The following is a 19,124-nucleotide window of genomic DNA, read 5'->3' on the forward strand; positions in this document are numbered from 1 at the left end:
TGGCTTTTCCTTTTGAAAGGATGGGTGACTACGTTTAGCTCAGGCTTTTGGGTGGCTTCACTGACTCTCAAAAAAGGCTTGTTATCTGGTTGAACACATGGTCAGAGGGACTCAGGAACCCAGCGTGGCTTGGCAGAGCCTGAGTCTGGCTGTTGTCAGGATTCAGGAGAGGGTTTGGGGGACTTTGAGGGTACTGAGACCCCAGGTGGAGGCCAAACATTGAGAGCTGAAAACACTCAGCTTATTCCTGGGGAGCTTAGAAGGTTTCTGCTAGCATGGAGTTTTGACAGGATTGGATTGGAGGATAGTAACCCTCTACCCTGGAGGATAAACCCAAGTTCTCTTGCTGCTGCTGTAGTATAGACGGGAGTCAGCAGGGGGCCCTTCAGAGTGAGGTCTCTGTGGCCAGGGAGATCGTGGGAGGGTCTCCTTCCTTGGGGTGACATGATCTGGGCTGGGAAAGGGACAGCCCTATCAGAAGAAGGGGGTGTTGAGGTGACTTTGGTGGAAAGGCTGTGGCTCATGTAGCAGTCCTTTAGCACCACCAGTGTGAGAGATGCTGTGTCCTCGCCGCTCTGCCCCACCTCCGCCTGCTGCCCCTTTCTCATCCTTATGGTCTGATGGCCCGAGGGCTGCTGGCAGTCAGATGCCCCTCCTTCCAGAGCCGGTGTGTCTCTCTGTCTTGCCCTTCCTGAGCCCCATTTCCGAGCCCTCCGCTGCACCATGCGTTCACAGACTCCAGCCCTCTCTGTTAGAAAGACCTTTGGAAATCATCCAGTTCATCCCCTCTGCTTTACACACAGGTGAGGAAACCAAGGCCCAGCGAAGGTCACACAGGGAGTCTCTACACATTCTAATCTTGCCTCCTGGCTCCTAACCTCCCAGGCAGGACTCCTGGAGCAGGGTGTCAGGCCCTGACGCCTTGGGTCCAGTGCTTTGGGCCTGGCTCCTCCTGCCCTCTTGGAGAGCAGCCTGCCTGGCTGGGGCCTGCCAAGCATTCACCAACTCTCCAGACCCCGCGGGTGATCCCTGGGTAGTTAAAGATGAGAAAGCGACTCTGGGTGGCACAGAGTCCTGGATGTCAAACCATCTGATTGTCAGTGCCGTTCATTATTCAGGAGGAAACTTGAACCCCTGGGTTGGCAGGGTCAGGAATTTTGTCCCCTCCCCCCTTTCCTTCTCATCCCACGGGACCTTAGGGGTGGGGGTGGAGGGACTCTCAAGTGTCCTGGAGGTAGCACCAGGCAACCACTTGCTTCTCTAGCTGTGGTTTGGGTGGGATTTCTGCCACCTCTCACATGTTCACACCAACCTGGGCCAGAGGGGTGTTCTCATAATAGATACTTTCCTTTCCTTGCAGTCTTCTCCAAGAGCCCAGAGACCCAGGGACAAAGCCCTGAACTGGAAGGATGACACACATCTTTGGATGAGCTCTGGGTTGAAGGAGCAGGGGCTGCTGAGGGTGTCTGTCTCTCTGTGGAAACCGGAGGCCTGGGTTCGAGTCCAAGCCTGGCCGCTTAGCTGACTAGGATAAGTCAGTCCCTGACTTCTCTGAGACTCAGTTTTCTCACCTGCTATGTGGAGATAACTCCACACCTCACAGACATACTATAAAGAGTAAATTAGACTTACACAGTGGTAGATTCTCAGGGTCAGATAAGCGCTCTCCCACCTTCCACCAAAAGGCCCGTGCGGATACCCCAAAACACATACACTGGCACTAGGATTGGAAACTAAAGAGAAGAGATCATCCCAGGCTGCAGTCCAGGGCCACTTTCCATTAGCTGCAGTGTTGATGGGGGTAGATGGAGAAATGCAATCTGGGGCTCTGCACACGCCACAGGGTGAGCGAGAACAGCCCAGACAGCCACAAAGAAGGCAAAACAAGGCTTTGGCTCATCCCCACTGTCAGCCCTAATTCGCTAGGCCAGCAGGTTCCATGCTGCCCAGGAGACCAGGTGGCTGTCTCAGCTGCCTGGGGACTGTCTTCCTCACCAGCCAGAGTGGTACCTTCCCGTTCCCACTCCCATTTGTCCCCTCCCTCCTTCCTATGTTCTTTTAAGAGTCCCTTTTGAAGGGCAACAGGCCTGAGAGCAGAGGGTCAAACAAAATGCCGTGTCCTGGGATGGGCAGCTGCCTGGGGAAAAGCACTGGACGCCGGGGCAGGGCCAGGAGGGTGCTGGGTGCAGAGCAACCACTCTGGCTGCCTTTCCTGGATTCTACCGGAGCAAAGGACACCCACTGCCACATCCGACTCTGCAGCCAAATTGCAGAGCCTGGCAGCTGGAGCCCACCTCTGTACAAAAGAGAACCACCAATGCCTGCTGCCCCTGCTCCCCAGCAACGGCTCCCAGAGCCCTCTTCTCCTCTTCGTTAGCACTTAGCGTAACCATCGTTAAATATTTAATAGTGTGGTTAGTTATTTACTCTCCGTCTCCCCTCCTGGACTGGAGTCTTTGGGAGGGCAGGACCAAGTTGGCCTGGCTCACTGCTGTCTCCTCGGCACTCAGCATAGGCCTTGGCATTTTTAGGGCTCAAATATTTGTTGAATGCCGCTGATGAGGAGAGTAAATTTGTACACTTTAGAGAGGAATTTGGCAATATATTCCAAGAGTCCAAAAACATGTATGCTGTCAGTATTAGGTAGGATGCTTCTGGATGTAACAGAGGACCCTGATCCTAACTGACCTAAGCAATGGAAAATATATCTCACATAACTGGCTCCAGGTGTGACCTGAGGTCCTTTCTGTCACTGTGCTGCTCTCAACAACACTGGTTTCATCCTAGGGCTGGGTCGTCTCTGAGGGAGGAGTCACGGGAGGAGAGAAAGAGAGACAGACAGAGACACTCATCTCTCTTATAAGCATGGAATCCAAATCTTCCCCTTAAGTCTGATTGGACCAACTTAGTTATATACCCACCTTGGACCAGCAAGAGCTGCCGAGGCAATGTCATTCCCTGGCTGGCTTGAACTTATCAGGATCTGCCTCTAAAACAAGGGATGAGGTGGTTCCTGGACAAAACCAGCACTCTGTCAGGAAGCAGGGTGGGAGAATGGATGTTGGGGAGGCTACCTGCGGTGTCCACACCCTCTGGCCCAGTCACTCTACTTCTGGGACTCAATCCCAAGAAAATAAGCAGACAAAATCAGTGTAGAAAGATGTTTATTACAGTGTTACTTAAAATAAAGAAAAGAGAGAGAAAGGGAGACAGTTAGACCTGGTCTGAGAGGTAACCATATTGAAATATTTATTCTACCTTCATACAGTGGGATATTATGGCAGCATTGAAATCTTTACACAAAGTGTTAATGACATTGGCAAATGCCTATGATATAATATTAAATGAAAAATAATACCAGGATATAAAATTGTATTTGCAGTATGAGTTCAATTATTTTTTAAAAATGCATAGAAAAGAGACTGGAAGGGAATAGATTTAAATGCTTATAATGGCTGCCTCTCAGTCATGCAATTAAGGGTGATTTTTGTCTGCTTCTTTATAATTTTCTGTACCACCACCTTGGAGCAAGACAACCCCTTCCACAGTCTGGATGGGCTGGAACCAGTTTTGTTCTTCCTTCTCTTATTATTTGCTATGAAAATAACAATCACTAACACTTAATGTATGTTTACACCATACCTGCCTGGTGTAGGTGCTTTACATGCACTATCTAATTGAATTCTTATAAAAATCTATGAGGTAAGTGCTTTGTTTTTCATTTTGCTGAGGTGTTCCTTGAAACACAAACATGTTTTCAGCCACAGGGCCACAAATCTAGTGTGTAGACCCATTGCCGACTCACAGCAACCCTACAGGACAGTAGGACAGGGTAGAACTACCCCATAGGGTTTCCAAGGCTGTCATCTTTACGAAGCCGACCGCCACATCTTCCCCCCCACATCCCCGCCCCCTACACCCTGCAGAGCGGTTGAGTTCGAACCACCCACCTTCCTTTCGGTGAGCAGCCCAGCGCTTAACCACTGCGCCACCAGGATTCCTTTTAGAGTGTAGAGCTACCTTTGGAATTCAAACCCGGGCAATTTGACTTCACAGCCTCAGTCATCACCAACAAAGCCGGTCATGTGCCAATTTCTTCACAGCCACGCCCTAAAGTCCCATTAATCGAGCCAGACCTTGTACACGCCCCTTACGTCTGTTCATTTAATCCTCACAACCTCACGGGGCCCTCTGAGGTCGAGCGACTTGTCCAAGTTCGCACCACTAGGAAGTGGTGGAGCTGCGGTACAGTGGGCTCGGGCTCTGACGTGGGATCTTTTGTCTCCCCCCCGCCCCACCCCAGAGCTGCCTGAGGCCCTGCCGCCCAGGGGACCATGTTTAACGGGGAGCCGGGTCCGGCTTCGGCCGCGGCCTCCAGGAACGTGGTACGGAGCTCCAGCATCAGCGGCGAAATCTGCGGAGCCCAGCAGGCTGGGGGCGGGGCCGGGACCACCACCGCCAAGAAGCGGCGCAGCAGCCTCGGCGCCAAGATGGTGGCCATCGTGGGCCTGACCCAGTGGAGCAAGAGCACGCTCCAGCTCCCCCAGGCTGGTGAGGAGGCATGGGACACCGAGGGGCAGGGCGGGAGGCAGAGGGATGGGTAGGAGGTGGTGGAGGTGGGGGGAGGGGAGTACACCTTTTGCCAGCAGGGGACCCAAGGACTGCCCTCACTCGTGCGCGCTCTTGTGTACGGGTCAAGTATGTCACCTGTCCACACCCACATACACTTACATCTAGCACGTTCCATATAGGAGGCACTGTTCTAAGTCCAATACATGTACTGACTCGCTTAACCCCCATATAACTCTATGAGGCAGGTACTAAAGGTAGAGAACCTGAAGCACAGAGAAGGGAAATAAGATGCCCCAAACCACACAGCTAGTAAGTGGTGGAGCCTGAATTCAAATCCCCTGCAGTTGGGCTTCCGAATTCATGCTTTGAACCTTTAAACTTTGCTGCCGCCATACAGAGACTTACACATTAATCGGTAATTATTTACTGAACAGCCATTATGTATGTTCCTAACACCATGCTAAGTGACCCCACAATCTCACAGACACACACATCTGCAGGATTCGGTCTCACCTGTAATCCTTGCATTACCTAAATACAAAGAGCCACACAGATGTAGTTACACAGCACATGAGTCTGTTACAAAGTCATAGGGAAGACCTACACAGCGGGTCATGTGCCAGCTTCTTCACAGTCAGTCACGTAAACACAGTAGTGCTCAGGAAAAACACCCATACTGACAGGGAAGCACAATATGCTCATTGACAAGGTGGTGTTTTTAGTTGCTGTCCAGTCCATTCCGACTCATGATGATCCCACGTGTGCAGAGTAGAACTGCTCCACAGGGGTTTTAAGGCTGTGACTTTTTGGAAGCAGATTCCCAGGCCTGTCTTCTGAGGTTCCACTGGGTGGGTTCGAACCACCAACCTTTCAGCTAGTAGTCGAGCACTTAACCATTTGCACTACCCAGGGACTCTTCATTCATACTGTGCATGGTCACAGATAAAACCAGCCATGCAAATTGCAGTTCCATGAGTATAGATCTACAGACCCAGATCACAGGAACACAGTTACACACGTGCACACACATCAGGCCATGGCCACAAACATGTCACCATATGTATACACTCACTCACCTCACAAAACCACATTCACATACACCTTAAAGCTAAATCCTGATAAATATACCTTCTCAGACATCTAGCCATGGAATCCCAGTTATGCTCATACCTGTAGGTGACCCAGCTTGTTCCGGCTTATCACACACAGTCACACCTGGACCCCACATCCCAGAGGAGCCTGCCCTCCCTGCCAGGCCCATCTCCCTCACTTTGTGGCACCAGCCCAGACATCAGCTGGTTTTGTTTTAAAATTTCTTCCTGCTTATTTTGTTCAGAGTAGCAACTTCCCCAAGAAACCTTCAAATAGGCAGCCGGATGGGGGTGGTGAGGGGGTGGGGGCACCGAAGGATCCAGGGAGAATGCTCATCAAGACTTCCAGTTGGGGCTGGGGGGTGGGAGACTTTTCTAGGCCTTAAAATAGATTTTACAAAGCCCTTGACACAGGAGCACGTGAGATGGTCTTTTCCAGCAGTCAAGCTGCAATGTGGTCTCTGGCTCAGGGGAATGCTAGATGGGGAGGGGGCTGAAGGTTGTCAGTACCCCAGGGTGGACCTGGCCCTAAGGATGCAGGAAAATGGAGTGATGGGGACTTGGGGATCCAGGAATCAGGCTGGGATAGGACCAAGGTGTGGGATTAAGGATAAGGTGTTACAGTTAGGAGGTTGTGGAGGAGACCAGACCCAGGAATCCAGATGATCCAGCTTCAGACCCAAAGTCTCTTTATGCCCAAAGTGATTTGAAAGGACATTCTTCCAAGGCCAAGACTGGGGTCTGAATCACTGGGCGGTATTCCAGTGACCTGCTTGAGACTGTCTACCTACCCAGACTCCTCATTCAGCAGGCAGGGATTGGAGCAGACACTGGAAACCTCACAGCCTCCTGGCCTCAGGAGGGATGTGTGATCATGGGGCTCTGGATCACTTGTCTCTGGTATGGGAGGACATGGCTGAAGTCCTGGGGCCTGGAGCTAAGGGAATTGCCCAGGTGCCCTTATAACTGAAGGTCTCTGTGAATCATCTAATCACCAGTGTCAGAGCAGGAAGGCCCCTTATCTTCTAGTCCAGCATATTCATTTTACCCATCAGGCATCCAGAGCCTGGAGAGGAGAGGGAACTTTCCTGGAGAAGGGCTTCGAGGCAGCCATCAGAGCCACCCCCTGCCATTTACCAGCTGGGTGAATTGGGGCAAATTATTTCACCTTTCTGAACCTGCTTCCCCATTTGTAGAATGAGGACAATAATACATGCCTTACAGACAATAATACGTGCCTTGCAGAGTTATCCAGGGGATTCAGTGACGTAGAATATGCAGTGGCACCCAGTTTTGTGCATGGCACATAGTAACAAACAGTGAATTGTTGATGCTATTATTATTATCACCCATGATCACACAGTGGGGCCAAAAAAAGTGAATTCTCTGCCTCCACCTCTCTGCCCCTTCCCTGCAGCGCACTCTTCTCCCATCTGTAATTCCTTCTTCCCATTTTTTACTTCCAGGTCTTGAGGTTGCTGGTATCCCAGCTTTGTGTGCTTAGAACTGGGCTTGATCTGAGCCTGTCCCAGTCCATCAGGTCCTTCCTGGCACTTGGAGCCCCATTCTGGGTGGGAGTCTGGCCCCAGAGCGATGTATGGGACAGACACGCCGTGGGCATTGGCTCTGAAAACTGTTCTGGAAAAAGGTCCTAGAAGGGTGCCCTCTGCTGCCCTAGATGGGATGGCTCAGTTCTCTGGAGGCTGGTGCCTTGAGAAGTGGAGGAGGAACACCTCTCCTGGACCCAGTCAGGCTTCAGGGCCCTTGGGGGTCTGCCCTTCCCAGGTGCCTCCTTCCTCCCCGTTTATCAGTACCCTGCCATTGATTAGAGCTCCACCCACCCCCTCCTCTCTATTTCAAAGCCTCTGCCCTAGTTCAGGCTCTCTTACCTCCGGCCTGCACTATTACCCCAGCCTTCTCTCCAGCTCTCCTGCCTTACCCCCTTCCAGCTTATTCCTCATGTTGCCCTATAGTGGCCTTCCAAAAACTCACTGTGAAACTTTGGGGGGACTATAATTCTCCATGGGACTTTGCCAAAGTCACTTTCTCACTGGGCCTCAGTTTCTTCTTCTGTAAAATGAAGCTAAAAATACCGTCTCCCAGCTTCCTCCTAGATTTGGCAATCTCTTAAGTTGTGGGAAGCAGTGAGGAAGGTGGGGTCAGAGCTCTGGGGGTCCCAGGACATGGCTGAGTTCTGGCCTGGCACTAGGTTCGGCCCACACAGGGCCTGGACTGTCTCAGCCCTACCCAAGTAGCTGCTCTTTTCAGCACCAGGGACAGTGGCTCTTCCCTCCTTGGCTCTGGCTGCTGGGTCAGAGTCAGGAGAGGGTTTAGGGCTGGTCCAGGAGATGCCATGGGGAGTGCCGTGGAGGCTGTGACCACATCTCCCTTGTGATATGGTGGGACAGATGGGATAGTTCCTGGAGTCTTTCGATCTCCAGGTACTACAGAATTATTGCAAGCAACATGGCCTGTTCTCTAGAGAGAGAGAGGGTACGTATAGTTACTCCCCAGATTGGCAGAAGCTCAGAGTCTGGACAGGTAAGAAGCCAGCAGAGAGCTTTTCTCTGAGGTTACAAGACCTTTCTTGCCACCCAGAGCACATGGAACTTAATCTCTGCCAGTTCACAACTCAAATGAATGAGGAATTGGTGGAGGGAAGTGAGAACTAGTACATGATGGTAGAAAGACCCTTAGACTGGGCGTCTGCAGGCCTCGGGTCTAGTCTCAGCTGTGTTTGTGCCTGGGCCTCAGGCTCCCCAACTATGAAATGGGGTGGGGAGATAGCTGAGTTATCTATAACTTTTCAGGATTCCTTGGCTCCCCCACACCAGGGCTCACATTGGGTTGGGCAAATCTGATCAAAGAAAGTAAATTTGCTCCCAAATGGATCAAAGCTTTCCCAAGCTCCAGAAGAGGGAGGATTGGGGGTCGTGAGAAGGTAGGCTCTAGCTTCAGCTCAGGGTGTGTGTTGGGGTGAGGGTTAGAGATATGAGGGGAGGGAAAATGACTTGCAGCCCCCACAGATCTGTCTTCTAACTGGGTTAGAGGGGATGTGGCAGTTAGGAGCCAGGGAGAGGGCAAGGCTCCTCCCATGCCCACCATCATTATCTAGCCCTCTGTGTGTGTGTGGTGGGTCAGACACCATTTGTGGGTTTGCATCTATGTGTGTGACTGGTCAGACTCAATTCTCAGTGTTATGGTGTGAGGGCCACATGTATGTGACTGACTTTATGTGACAGAGTATGTCGTGTATGTGTGACTAAGACCTGGTGGGACCATTTGTGATTGTGTTACTGTGTAAACATGCATATGATCTTGTGTGTGAGATTACTCTATTCATATATGTGACTGATGGCACTTGTGTGTGCCTGCTTATTGCTGGCTATGTGAAAGAAATATGTATGAGGTAATGTGACTGTGTGAGAGAGAGAGACAGAGAGACATATTGATGGACTGATTGATTCCTGGATATGCTAGCTATTCCAATATCCCAGAAGCTGGGATGATTTCAGAGAAGACATTCTTCCTCATTCCCCTACCCCCCTGTTCCAAGTTTCTCCCACCTCATTCTGTCTACCAGTGATGTCTGCCCTCTCAGCCTTCCCTCCTCCAGTGAGGTATTCCTGAAAGATAAGTAGGACAAAGCAAGAGAAATAGTCTTCCTTTTCCCAGGCTGGGGTCTTGAACATCCCCTCCCCGATCCACCAATGGATGTGGGTGGGAGAGAGGGTTTCCAGGGTAACCAGCTCCCCTCTCCCCACTGCTTGTAGGGGGCGGTGCTGTGTGTCCCACCCTCAGCCTCTTCATCCCTGGAGGCAACTCTGCTCTTAATTTGTCTGGGCCTATTTGCTGTCTAACCACTGACAGCAAATGGCTTCTTTGGTACAATCCCCATCTGAGCGCCACTTCCCTCCCCATCAGGCTCCTCAGTGAGCCAAGCTTCAGCAGGGGAAGTCCCAAACCCTCAACCCATCTTCCCTCACCCCACCCCCGGGAGGAGAGAGGGCCTAGAGGGACCACACTGCAATGCTGAGGAGGTTGCCATGGAAACCCAGGCAGGATAGTGCACCACCGATAGGAGAGGAATAGTGCCCCGTGTTCCCTGCAAGGCCAAGGAGGGGGGCTGGTGGGGGCAAAGAGCCCTCTGAACAGGAGGTCCGGACACACGGGTGGCTTCTCACTGCACAGCTTCTGGGCTCCTCTGCGGACCTTTCTCTCAAAGCCTGAGTCAGTCCAGGCCAACCTAGCAGTCCCTCTCAGTCTTGCTTTCCTAACGGCCTCTCTACTTCTGCACACATCCCTCTCCATGTTCAGACCCATCCTAAGGCATGTTCATTGAGCAGCCAGGCTTTACAATGGAGTTTTTGATAGGGTCTTTGAAAGTGTCAGAGAGGTGAGTTGTGGGATCTGGGTGTGATAGGGTCTGTCAGGGTACCTGGAAGAGGGACAGTAAATCTGGGATTCCCAGAGAAGGCAAACTTTCCAGAAGAGAGAAGGAAAGGGATGCTTAACCCTTTGGGGCAAAGGCTGAAAGGGGAGTGGGAGGGTAGGCATCGGGGGAGCCAAGCAAGGATGAGGGTGAGGGCCCGGGGCTGCAGGACTGGGGCTCTGCCTGTGGCTCCCCCTTACCCCCGCCACTCGACGCTGCCTTCAGCCATCTCGCTAGTCTGCTTTGTCTGTGTCACTGCCCTGGGCAGGGCCAGGAGTCTCAGGCCGCCTACCACCTCCAGGGATCCTCTCCACAGTGCCCTGCCTCCAGTCAGAGCCAATGCCCATCCCATCCCCTCCTAAGAGGGTGACATTGGCAGCGCTCCCAGAGAAGCCTCATCTGCAAGCTGACCTTGTTCCCTCTCTGTGCTTGGGGGTCATAGAAGCGACCACCAAGAAGCTGCGCAGCAACATCCGGCGGAGCACAGAGACGGGCATTGCAGTGGAGATGCGGAGTCGGGTCACACGCCAGGGCAGCCGGGAGTCCACCGACGGGAGCACCAACAGCAACAGCTCGGACGGCACGTGCGTGCAGCCCCCCAGCCACGCCCCATCACCTGACCATGGTCCCGTCCTTCTCCCTGGCTCCTTGGCCCTCTAGTCACAGAGCCTGGGGGCACAGTGGGAAAGTCTCCCAGTTTAGTTTCCAGCTGAGATGTCTGGGCTTCTCTGATATCTCTGCCTCCCTCCACCCCTCCCCAGATACCTGACTGGGCCTCAGTGTCTTCCTCTTTCTCAGGGCTACTCTTTCCCACTGAATCCTCAAGTGGCCCAGGAGCAGCCAGTCCCTTCTGTGTGTTTCTTGCCTCCTAGCACCTACACACTGCCCTGCTAGACGAGAGGGTTCTAAAGGAAGATGTGACCCTTTTACATGTACAACTACTGTAATGGCTCAGCTGGGTGGAGTTCTTACTTGCTTGGAGCTTAGGGAAGGAGGCTGGACCAGATCATTGGTTTTCAAACTGGGGGTGGTGACTAATAGGCAGGAAGTAGTCAGTTTAGTGGGTCAAAACCAGCTTTAGACAAAGAAATAGGAAACTCGTGTATAACATATATATTATTTTTGTGAGTACTACCGAGTATTGTGAATTTTTGTTTCAGTTTTCTGTGTATAGATGCACATATATCTATACTGGGCCGTGATTAAATGTCTCTCTTACATTTACATGTGGGTTGCAGTCAAAAAACTAGAAAGTCACTGTTCTAGATATTCCATCAGATCTCTTCCCAATCTGTGAAGCTATGGTTGTGTGACTAAGATGTTCTGATTCTGCCTCATCAAGCCCAATAGTTTCCAGTCTCAAGATTCTGTGGCTCTGTTATTTAAGAGTCTGTGACTATATGTCTCGCTGCTGGGCCTGCTTCCGTGAATGCGAGTAGCCACTAGCATTCACTGCATCTTACCATGTGTAGGGCACATACTGGGCATTTCAGATCAGCGCTCCTTAGGCTGGGATCTACAGACTGCCATCAGACTAGTAACGCTGGGCTACGAGTCCGTGATGATTGAAGTATAGAAAGTAAGAGTAAGCGTTTAGAAACTCTCATGGCAATGTAACATGCTGTGGCACTACTATTGTATTTTACAAAAATATTAGCCTTTGATGAATTAGAAATTAAACAAATTGGTCCTTCAGCCTGATTGTTTGAGAAGCACTGGTTTACATGTGATGTCTCATTTAACACAACAGCCCTGAGGGATATAAGCACTCTCATCATCTCCATTTCACAAGTGGAGAAACTGAGGCACAGGAGGAGGGTGGGGTACCCTGCTCAGGGTCACAGCTTTTAAGTGGTGGTGAAGTCAGAATTTGAATTAAGGCTCTTCGACTCCGTAAGCTTTGTTCACAGTCTCTCTATATCAGGCTCCTAAAATTCTGTGGCCTTGAGAGTCTGCGTTTCTTTATTTAGCCTTCTCAGATCCGGTTGTCCTAAGAGTGTGATATTAGGCCACTGCCAGCCGTGGGCAATGAGGGTGGGTGGGCCTGGAAGCCCCTTCCTGGGGAGGAGAGGCTAAGCCTAGCAGGGCAGAGACATAAGCTCTTTCTGACAAGCTTACACGGCCTGTTCTGGCCTCCCTGCCTGGCACTGGCCACCAGGAGCTCAAGGCCAAACTGTCCAACAGGATTCTTTCTTGGACAGCCTTTTCTCTCTCTAGCCAGGAGCCTGGGCTGTTTTATATCTTAGAATCTTGTTTGGTTTGTTGGAGTCCCTGGACAGGCCTGGGCAGCCTTCCCTCTTCTGTCCGTTCTCTGCTAGCCCCACCCAGAACATCTAGGCTTGAGGACATGAGAAAGTAGCACTCTCCACTTTATGACAAAGGCAACAGCAGCAACATCACTACCACTTGTTTTCTGTGTGCCTGGAACTTTCCACACACCATCTCCCCTAATCCTCACAGTTATCCTGTGATTTGAACATCACATGCAGGTGTGACAGATGTCTACCTCTTTTGAGTCTCAGTTTCCTCATCTGTAAAACTGGATAATGGCCCCTACCACACGGAGCAGTTGTAAGATTAAATGATATAACGCATGTGGAGCATTCAGTACAGTGCTGGCACCTGGCCAGCTTTCAATCACTGTTAGTCTTTCTCGTTTCTGTTTCTCAGTCCTCCGTAGCCATGAACTGCCCACGATCTCAACCCTATAATTGTGTTACTTTGGTCTCAGTTGCTGTTTTGGGTACCGCCTCACATTACTGACTTAAATTTCAAACTTATGGTCGACTCAAACCTCAGTTCTTGGAACTTGCTCCGGGCCTAGACATTTCTGGTTCTTGGCAGTAACATCTCCTGATGAGGCACAGGTGCCCAGCAAGCCCTGCTTTTTAAGTATCACATCAGAAGTCCCTGGTACTTTAGGATCAGACACCATCATTATGTTATTTTTATTAGTGTCTTTTCTCAAGTGACCTCAAAGTTGTTTTTTTTTTTTTCAAATGTGCAGAATGAGCAGCTCTGTTGTCTCCAGCCAGGATGGTCCACTCACATTGTGTAGAGGAGAAACTGAGGCACAAAGGGGCATGCCCATTGCCCCAGGGACAGAGCCACTGCATCCTGCCATCTGCGCCCCTACTTCAAGGATGCCCAGATACCCTCACACACCCCCTCTGTCTCCTCTTCCAGGTTTATCTTCCCTACCACCCGGCTCGGGGCCGAGAGCCAGTTCAGTGATTTTCTGGATGGGCTGGGACCAGCCCAGATCGTGGGGCGACAGACACTGGCAACACCACCGATGGGTGAGTCTTCCTGCGGCTGGGAGAGTGGGGTAAGAGCGGCTACGCAGGAGGAGGGAGGAGCTCAGTGGGGCCCTCGAGATGCAGTGTGAGCAGCAGAAAGGAGCTCTCAACCGGCTTTTGTGGCAGCGAGAAAGAGTTATCCTAGAGCTTATTAGTCTCTCCATCAGAGATGAAAGGGTTCCAGCCTTTCTCACGGGTTGCCCTGAAGCTTTTACAGCACGTTCTCTCCCTCACTTCACCACTCACTCGCCCACTGTCCCACCGCCTACTGTGTACTGGGCAATGCTAAATGCTAGTTATAAATGGTGAACAAAGATAGTCTCAGCATCTGCTTTCAGGAAGTTATTCCATCACTGATTCTGTATGACCTTGGGCAAGTCACATGTCTCTTCTTTGAGCCTCCATTTCCTCATCTGTAAAATGGGAGTAATAATACCCATCTTAGTTCTGCAATTTAACAACTATTTTTTTGAGTTCCTACAGGGTCGCTGTGAGTCAGAGTCAACTCGACAGCAAGGGGTTTGGTTTGGATACTTGCCGTGAAATATTTTGTTTACTTCTTAAGAATTATGTCTTATTTGACTTGTTACCCTTAAGCCAGTGGCTGGCACCCAGAAGCTTTTTAGTAATTTTACCACCCCTCTTCCCTGGTGGCGCAGTGGTTAAGTGCTCAGCTGCTAACCAAAAGATCAGCGGTTTGAAGCCACCTGCTGCTCTGTGGGAGAAAGATGTGGCAGTCGGCTTCCATAAGGATTTGCAGTCTTGGAAACCCTATGGGGCAGTTCTACTCTGTCCTGTAGGGTCACTGTGAGTCTGAATTGACTCTCTGGCAGTGGGTTTCTTCCCTGCAGCTGAGAAATGCTTCCTGGAGCCTATGCTTGGTCTTATTAGCTCCATTCTGGCTCAGTTCAGGAGTTCTCAGATTGGCCCCACCCTCCCTCTGATATTGGCTCTGTTGGTTTCGAGCAGCTCTGCCCTAGGCCTGGCTTCCCCAGAGATGCCTCCTCACCCCTACCCCCTTCCCATTCATCTGACTGAACAGTGTCTGACCCAAACGTCCCCACTCAGCCCTCGTCTGGACAGTGCTCAACCTTTGACCCTCACAGCAGAGGAGGAAACCCAGATGCAAATGGTGCCCTGCTGCGAGTCACACAGTGGAGCTGGGATTTTATTCTAGGCCAGGACCCTGTCAGTGAAAATGCCCACAGGGAGCTTGTCTGCTGGAAGCGGGGCCCACAGGGACCCTCAGAGGATGATGGCCAGCTCCCATCTGGCTCCGGGTTTAGCTAATTCCCAGTCCTTGCTTCCAGGCTCATAAGGGCTTGGGGAGCCTGCTTTTCCAGCCCTGGGATGGAAGGCAGTGAGAGGAGTCAGCCACTTCCACAAGGCTAATGCGCCATCACAGCCTAAAATGTTTAGGTGCGGTGCCCCCTGGTGTCCAAAGCTGGGAAGGAGAGATTTGCATTTGCTAAACTTGTGAGGGATGTTAATAGTGAGATGTGGAAGAGATTAATTCCCGAGACCCTTCCTGGTTCCCCAAGGGGAGGTCAGGAATAACTGGAGGGAGGGGAGTAAATTCCAAGATATCTCCTGAAAGTAGAAAACTCCCATCTTCCCAAGAATGTAAATACAATTGCATGATGGTCCATTTTAATTTTTCTGGGTCAAGCTTATGATTCTGGACCCCTTTGAAGAATGTTCTAAGTACTTAATGCATAATTTCAAATTCTGCTCACTCATGTTGAGTGAGAGTTCCCAGCTGGATATTCTGCCTTGTGGGGGCACAATGAGGAGTTCTCTGCACCCAGGAAATCTGCCAGCCTTCCCTCACTCGTTGGGCAAGGGAACCCACACAGGTAGTGCCTCAGGTGCTGGGTGGGCACATGTCTCCGCATCTTTTCTAACTGATTTTCTTTAAATTGTCCAACATATATTTAGGGGATTGGTGGGGCGGGGGAGCAGCTGTGTAGGAGAAGGAGAAGAAGAGCTATTGATCCCACAGCCTCTCCTCCGTCTTCCTGAGCAGTTCAGCTCTGGCCCGAAACTTGCCTGTTCTGCTCAGTAAAACAGCAGCGCCTCCAGTCAGCCAGACTTAGCTGGGAGTTTGGCAGCTCTGTGTTGTTACCCAGGCACACCTCTTAAGGGTCATGCCACCATCCCACCCTAAGGAACCTATCCAGGTATTTCTCCGCCACTTACAGTGGCTTCCCAAGAGGAGTTGTGGCACATGCTATTTTCTCCATCGTGTTTCCTTTCTGGCGTTGGTACAGCACCCTCTGAAGACTGGCCTTCTGTACAGCAGTTGGCTGGCCTGTCCCTTGGTCTGGCTCTGCCTGGACTCTCGCTCTCCTCCCTTGCAGGGGACGTGCATATTGCCATTATGGACCGGAGAGGCCAGCTGGAGGTGGAAGTGATTGAGGCTAGAGGCCTGACCCCCAAACCAGGCTCCAAATCCCTCCCAGGTGAGGCTGAGCAGCTGGGGAGGAATTTTGGAAATGGGGTCCTAGCAGGGAGGGCCGTGCAGCCAAGCTCTGCGCCTAGCATTCCTCAGCACTGTGTTGGCCTGAATCGGTACGCTTGATCGACACTGGAGTCATGCCTGCCTGGAAGGCCAGTGAGCAGGAGTGGGGGCTCAGTGGTGGATTAGTCAGTGTTTGAGTCAGCCTGTCCACCTGCTGTCTGTCGCTCAGCTCATCATCACTCTGCTCATCTCCAGGTGATCCTGGGCTTAGGGGAGGGGGCAGGCCAGAGCGGTCTCCTCAGGACCCCTCCCGTCATGCTTTCTCTCATTCTTCAGCCACCTATATCAAGGTTTACCTGCTTGAGAATGGGGCCTGCTTGGCCAAGAAGAAGACAAAGGTGGCCAAGAAGATCCGTGACCCCCTGTACCAGCAGGCTCTGCTCTTTGACGAGGGGCCCCAGGGTAAGGTGCTGCAGGTAAGTGTGGTGGGGAGGGGGACTCTCACAGATTTATGATTCATCCTGGGCAGGCAGTGTACCAGATGCATTAATGCACATTACTCATGTATTTTTATAGCCCAGTGAAGTGTTACTGCACCCAGTTTATTCCTAAGGAAATCAAGGTTCAGGGAGGATGGCTAAGTTACCTCCTGGGTTGCACAGCTAGTAGGTGGAACCAGGATTTGTCTGACCATGCCTTTTCCCACCAGTTAATGATTGCTAATGTTTCTGGAGCTTCCGATCAATGCCAGACTTTGTGCTATGTGCTTTCCAAATGTGATCTCATTTAATCCTCGTGACGACCCTGTGAAGGAGGTGTGATTGCCCATGTTACAAACGAGGAAAGAGAGTCTTAGAGAGGTGAAGTGACTTGCTTAAGGTTTTAGCTAGTGACTTGCAGAGGCAAGTTGAGCCCAGGTCAGGGTGACTGTCATCCCAGCCGTGTCAGAGTAACAGAGCCCTTCTGCACACTTTGTTGTTTGTGTCTCACAGCAGTCCTGGGAGGGAGGGGCTATTTCATATTTTATGCCGTTTCATAAGTGAAGAAACAGAGGCACGAGAGGTTGTATGGGAATACAGCATATGGTAGTCTCAGGACTCAGTCCTGGGTTCAGGCTCCAGCTCAGTTATTTACTAGCTGTAGGTGGTATGTTGTGGAGATTAAACAAGATATTACACATAAGGGGCCTAACATAGTGTCAGCCCTGATGGCACAGTGGTTAAGAGCTTGGCTGCTAACCAAAAGGTCGGCAGTTCGAACCCACAGGCTGCTCTGTGGGAGAAAGATGTGGCAGTCGGCTCTCATAAAGATTTACAGCCTTGGAAACCCTATGGGGCAGTTCTACTGTGTTCTGTAGGGTCGTTATGAGTCGGAATCGACTGGACAGGAATGGATTTTTTTGGTAACATAGTGCCTGGCATATAGACGGCTACTCCCTAAGCATTAATTGTGGTGGTAGTATTTGGCCGTGGCGTTGCCTGAGGCTACACAGGTGGCAGAGAGGCTAGAAGCCAGGGCCGTCTGGGGCTGTCTGACTCTCATCTATGGCTTTTTCTCTGGGCCGAGGTACTCACATGGCTACCTGCCAGTGCCCTTGGAGTCGTGTACCACAAGAACTATAGAACCCTGGGGTTCTCTCGGGAATCTTGGGAGCAAGGGGGAGGCTGAGTAGTTCTGTCCTACTTTAACCAGGTCAAACTCTCATTTAATCTGTATGTATACACGCATACACACATACAAATATCTATACCCATCTGTGTCTATCCATAGATATATGTATTCCATTTTGAAAAAGGATTCGCTGATAAACACACAAGTTTGAAAATCATCAAGCTCATCTATTCCCCTCTCCCAGTTTTATGGAAGGGCACACTGAGGTCCAGTGAGGGCAAGGGGCAAAGCCCCCAGTGAGCCAGCTGCACAGCTGGAGCTATGACCCGGGCCCTGGACTCAGGCTGCGCCTGCCTGGGGAGAGCTGTCATCTGGGATGCTGGGAGACTGTGGAGTTGGACACACCCAGGTTCCAATCCAGCTTGGCTATGAATTACTGTGTATCTCTGGGTTAGTTAATTAACCTCTCTGAGCTGCAGTTCCCGCGTAGTGGAAATGATAATACACAAGACCCTTACTTAGCTGGCTCACTGTGACAATTGAGATGATTATGCACGTAAAATCCATGGCACATCGTAAGTGCTCAGTAAGTTGCTGGCGAAATCAGTCTGGGTTCTGGCTCTCTCTGCCCATCTGTGGCCTGACAACACTTGCAGCTCCTGGGCCCACAACCCAGCTGTGGAGTGTATGTGTGGGGTGTGACTCATTCCTCACACTCTTCCTCCCTACTGCAGGTGATTGTCTGGGGAGACTATGGCCGTATGGACCACAAGTGCTTCATGGGCATGGCCCAGATCATGCTGGATGAGCTGGACCTGAGTGCCGCGGTCACTGGCTGGTACAAACTCTTCCCCACCTCCTCAGTGGCCGATTCCACGCTTGGATCCCTCACCAGGCGGCTGTCTCAGTCCTCTCTGGAGAGTGCCACCAGCCCCTCATGCTCCTAAGGACCTCAGGAAGAGGGGCCGGGATGGTGGCGTGGGAAGGGGTGCCGGCTGGCCCCCCACCTTCTCCCCTGTACATAGTCTTTGTCTCTACCTGGACCCCGTGCCCTGCTGCATGCCTGTTGGCTACTGGGCTTGTCCCGGCTGGCAGTAGAGACTAGCGTGTGTGCGTGTGTGTTTGTGTGTGTGTGTATAGTCTGTGTATGTGTGTGACCACGTTTATATATGTTCACCTGTCTGGGTGTGGTCAGTCCCTGTGACTACGTGGGCTGAAATCCATGTCTGTTTGTATCTTGTTGAAAAGAAACCCAAAGGCACGACTCACCCGGAGGGGTCCCCAGGGGTGGAAGTGGGGGATGTGGCCATTGGTTCATCCTGCCTGGTCTCATGGCCGGGGCAGAGCCTACGTGTTCCCTATCTGTGCCTCCTCTTGGTGGTCTCTGCTTAGTTCTCTGTCGTGTCCTTTGTTCTACCCTCAGCCTCTCCCCAGCACTGCTGCTCTTTTTTGAGGAACGTAGCATCCACTGCAGGTGAACATGCTGAGGCCCCTCTGGGAACCCCATCTCATCCCCACCTCTACCACCTCTACCCTGACACCCCTCCTCCCGCCCGAGCAGCCCTGGCGGCTCTTCTCATTGAATGCATTCTGCAGCATGTACCATGCTCACCTAGTGCCCTGGCCAGGGCCCCAGGGGAAGAAGCAGCTGCAAGCAG

At 51.5% G+C, this 19,124-nt stretch overlaps 1 protein-coding gene across 1 annotated transcript in view; it reads left to right on the forward strand.

Annotated features, from left to right (window-relative positions):
• Positions 1 to 18,725, forward strand: part of RIMS3 (regulating synaptic membrane exocytosis 3) — a 36,903-nt gene extending 18,178 nt beyond the window's left edge. The window contains exons 3-8 of the mRNA XM_004371889.1: positions 4,304 to 4,551; positions 10,538 to 10,679; positions 13,282 to 13,394; positions 15,755 to 15,856; positions 16,192 to 16,331; positions 18,201 to 18,725. Of these exons, the coding sequence (XP_004371946.1) occupies positions 4,335 to 4,551; positions 10,538 to 10,679; positions 13,282 to 13,394; positions 15,755 to 15,856; positions 16,192 to 16,331; positions 18,201 to 18,413 (927 nt within the window). The 5' untranslated portion in view covers positions 4,304 to 4,334 and the 3' untranslated portion in view covers positions 18,414 to 18,725. The remainder of the gene's footprint in view (positions 1 to 4,303; positions 4,552 to 10,537; positions 10,680 to 13,281; positions 13,395 to 15,754; positions 15,857 to 16,191; positions 16,332 to 18,200) is intronic.
• Positions 18,726 to 19,124: the final 399 nt, after the last annotated feature.

This window comes from Trichechus manatus, unplaced genomic scaffold, assembly GCF_000243295.1.
Source record: "Trichechus manatus latirostris isolate Lorelei unplaced genomic scaffold, TriManLat1.0 scaffold00015, whole genome shotgun sequence".
NCBI lineage: Eukaryota > Metazoa > Chordata > Mammalia > Sirenia > Trichechidae > Trichechus > Trichechus manatus.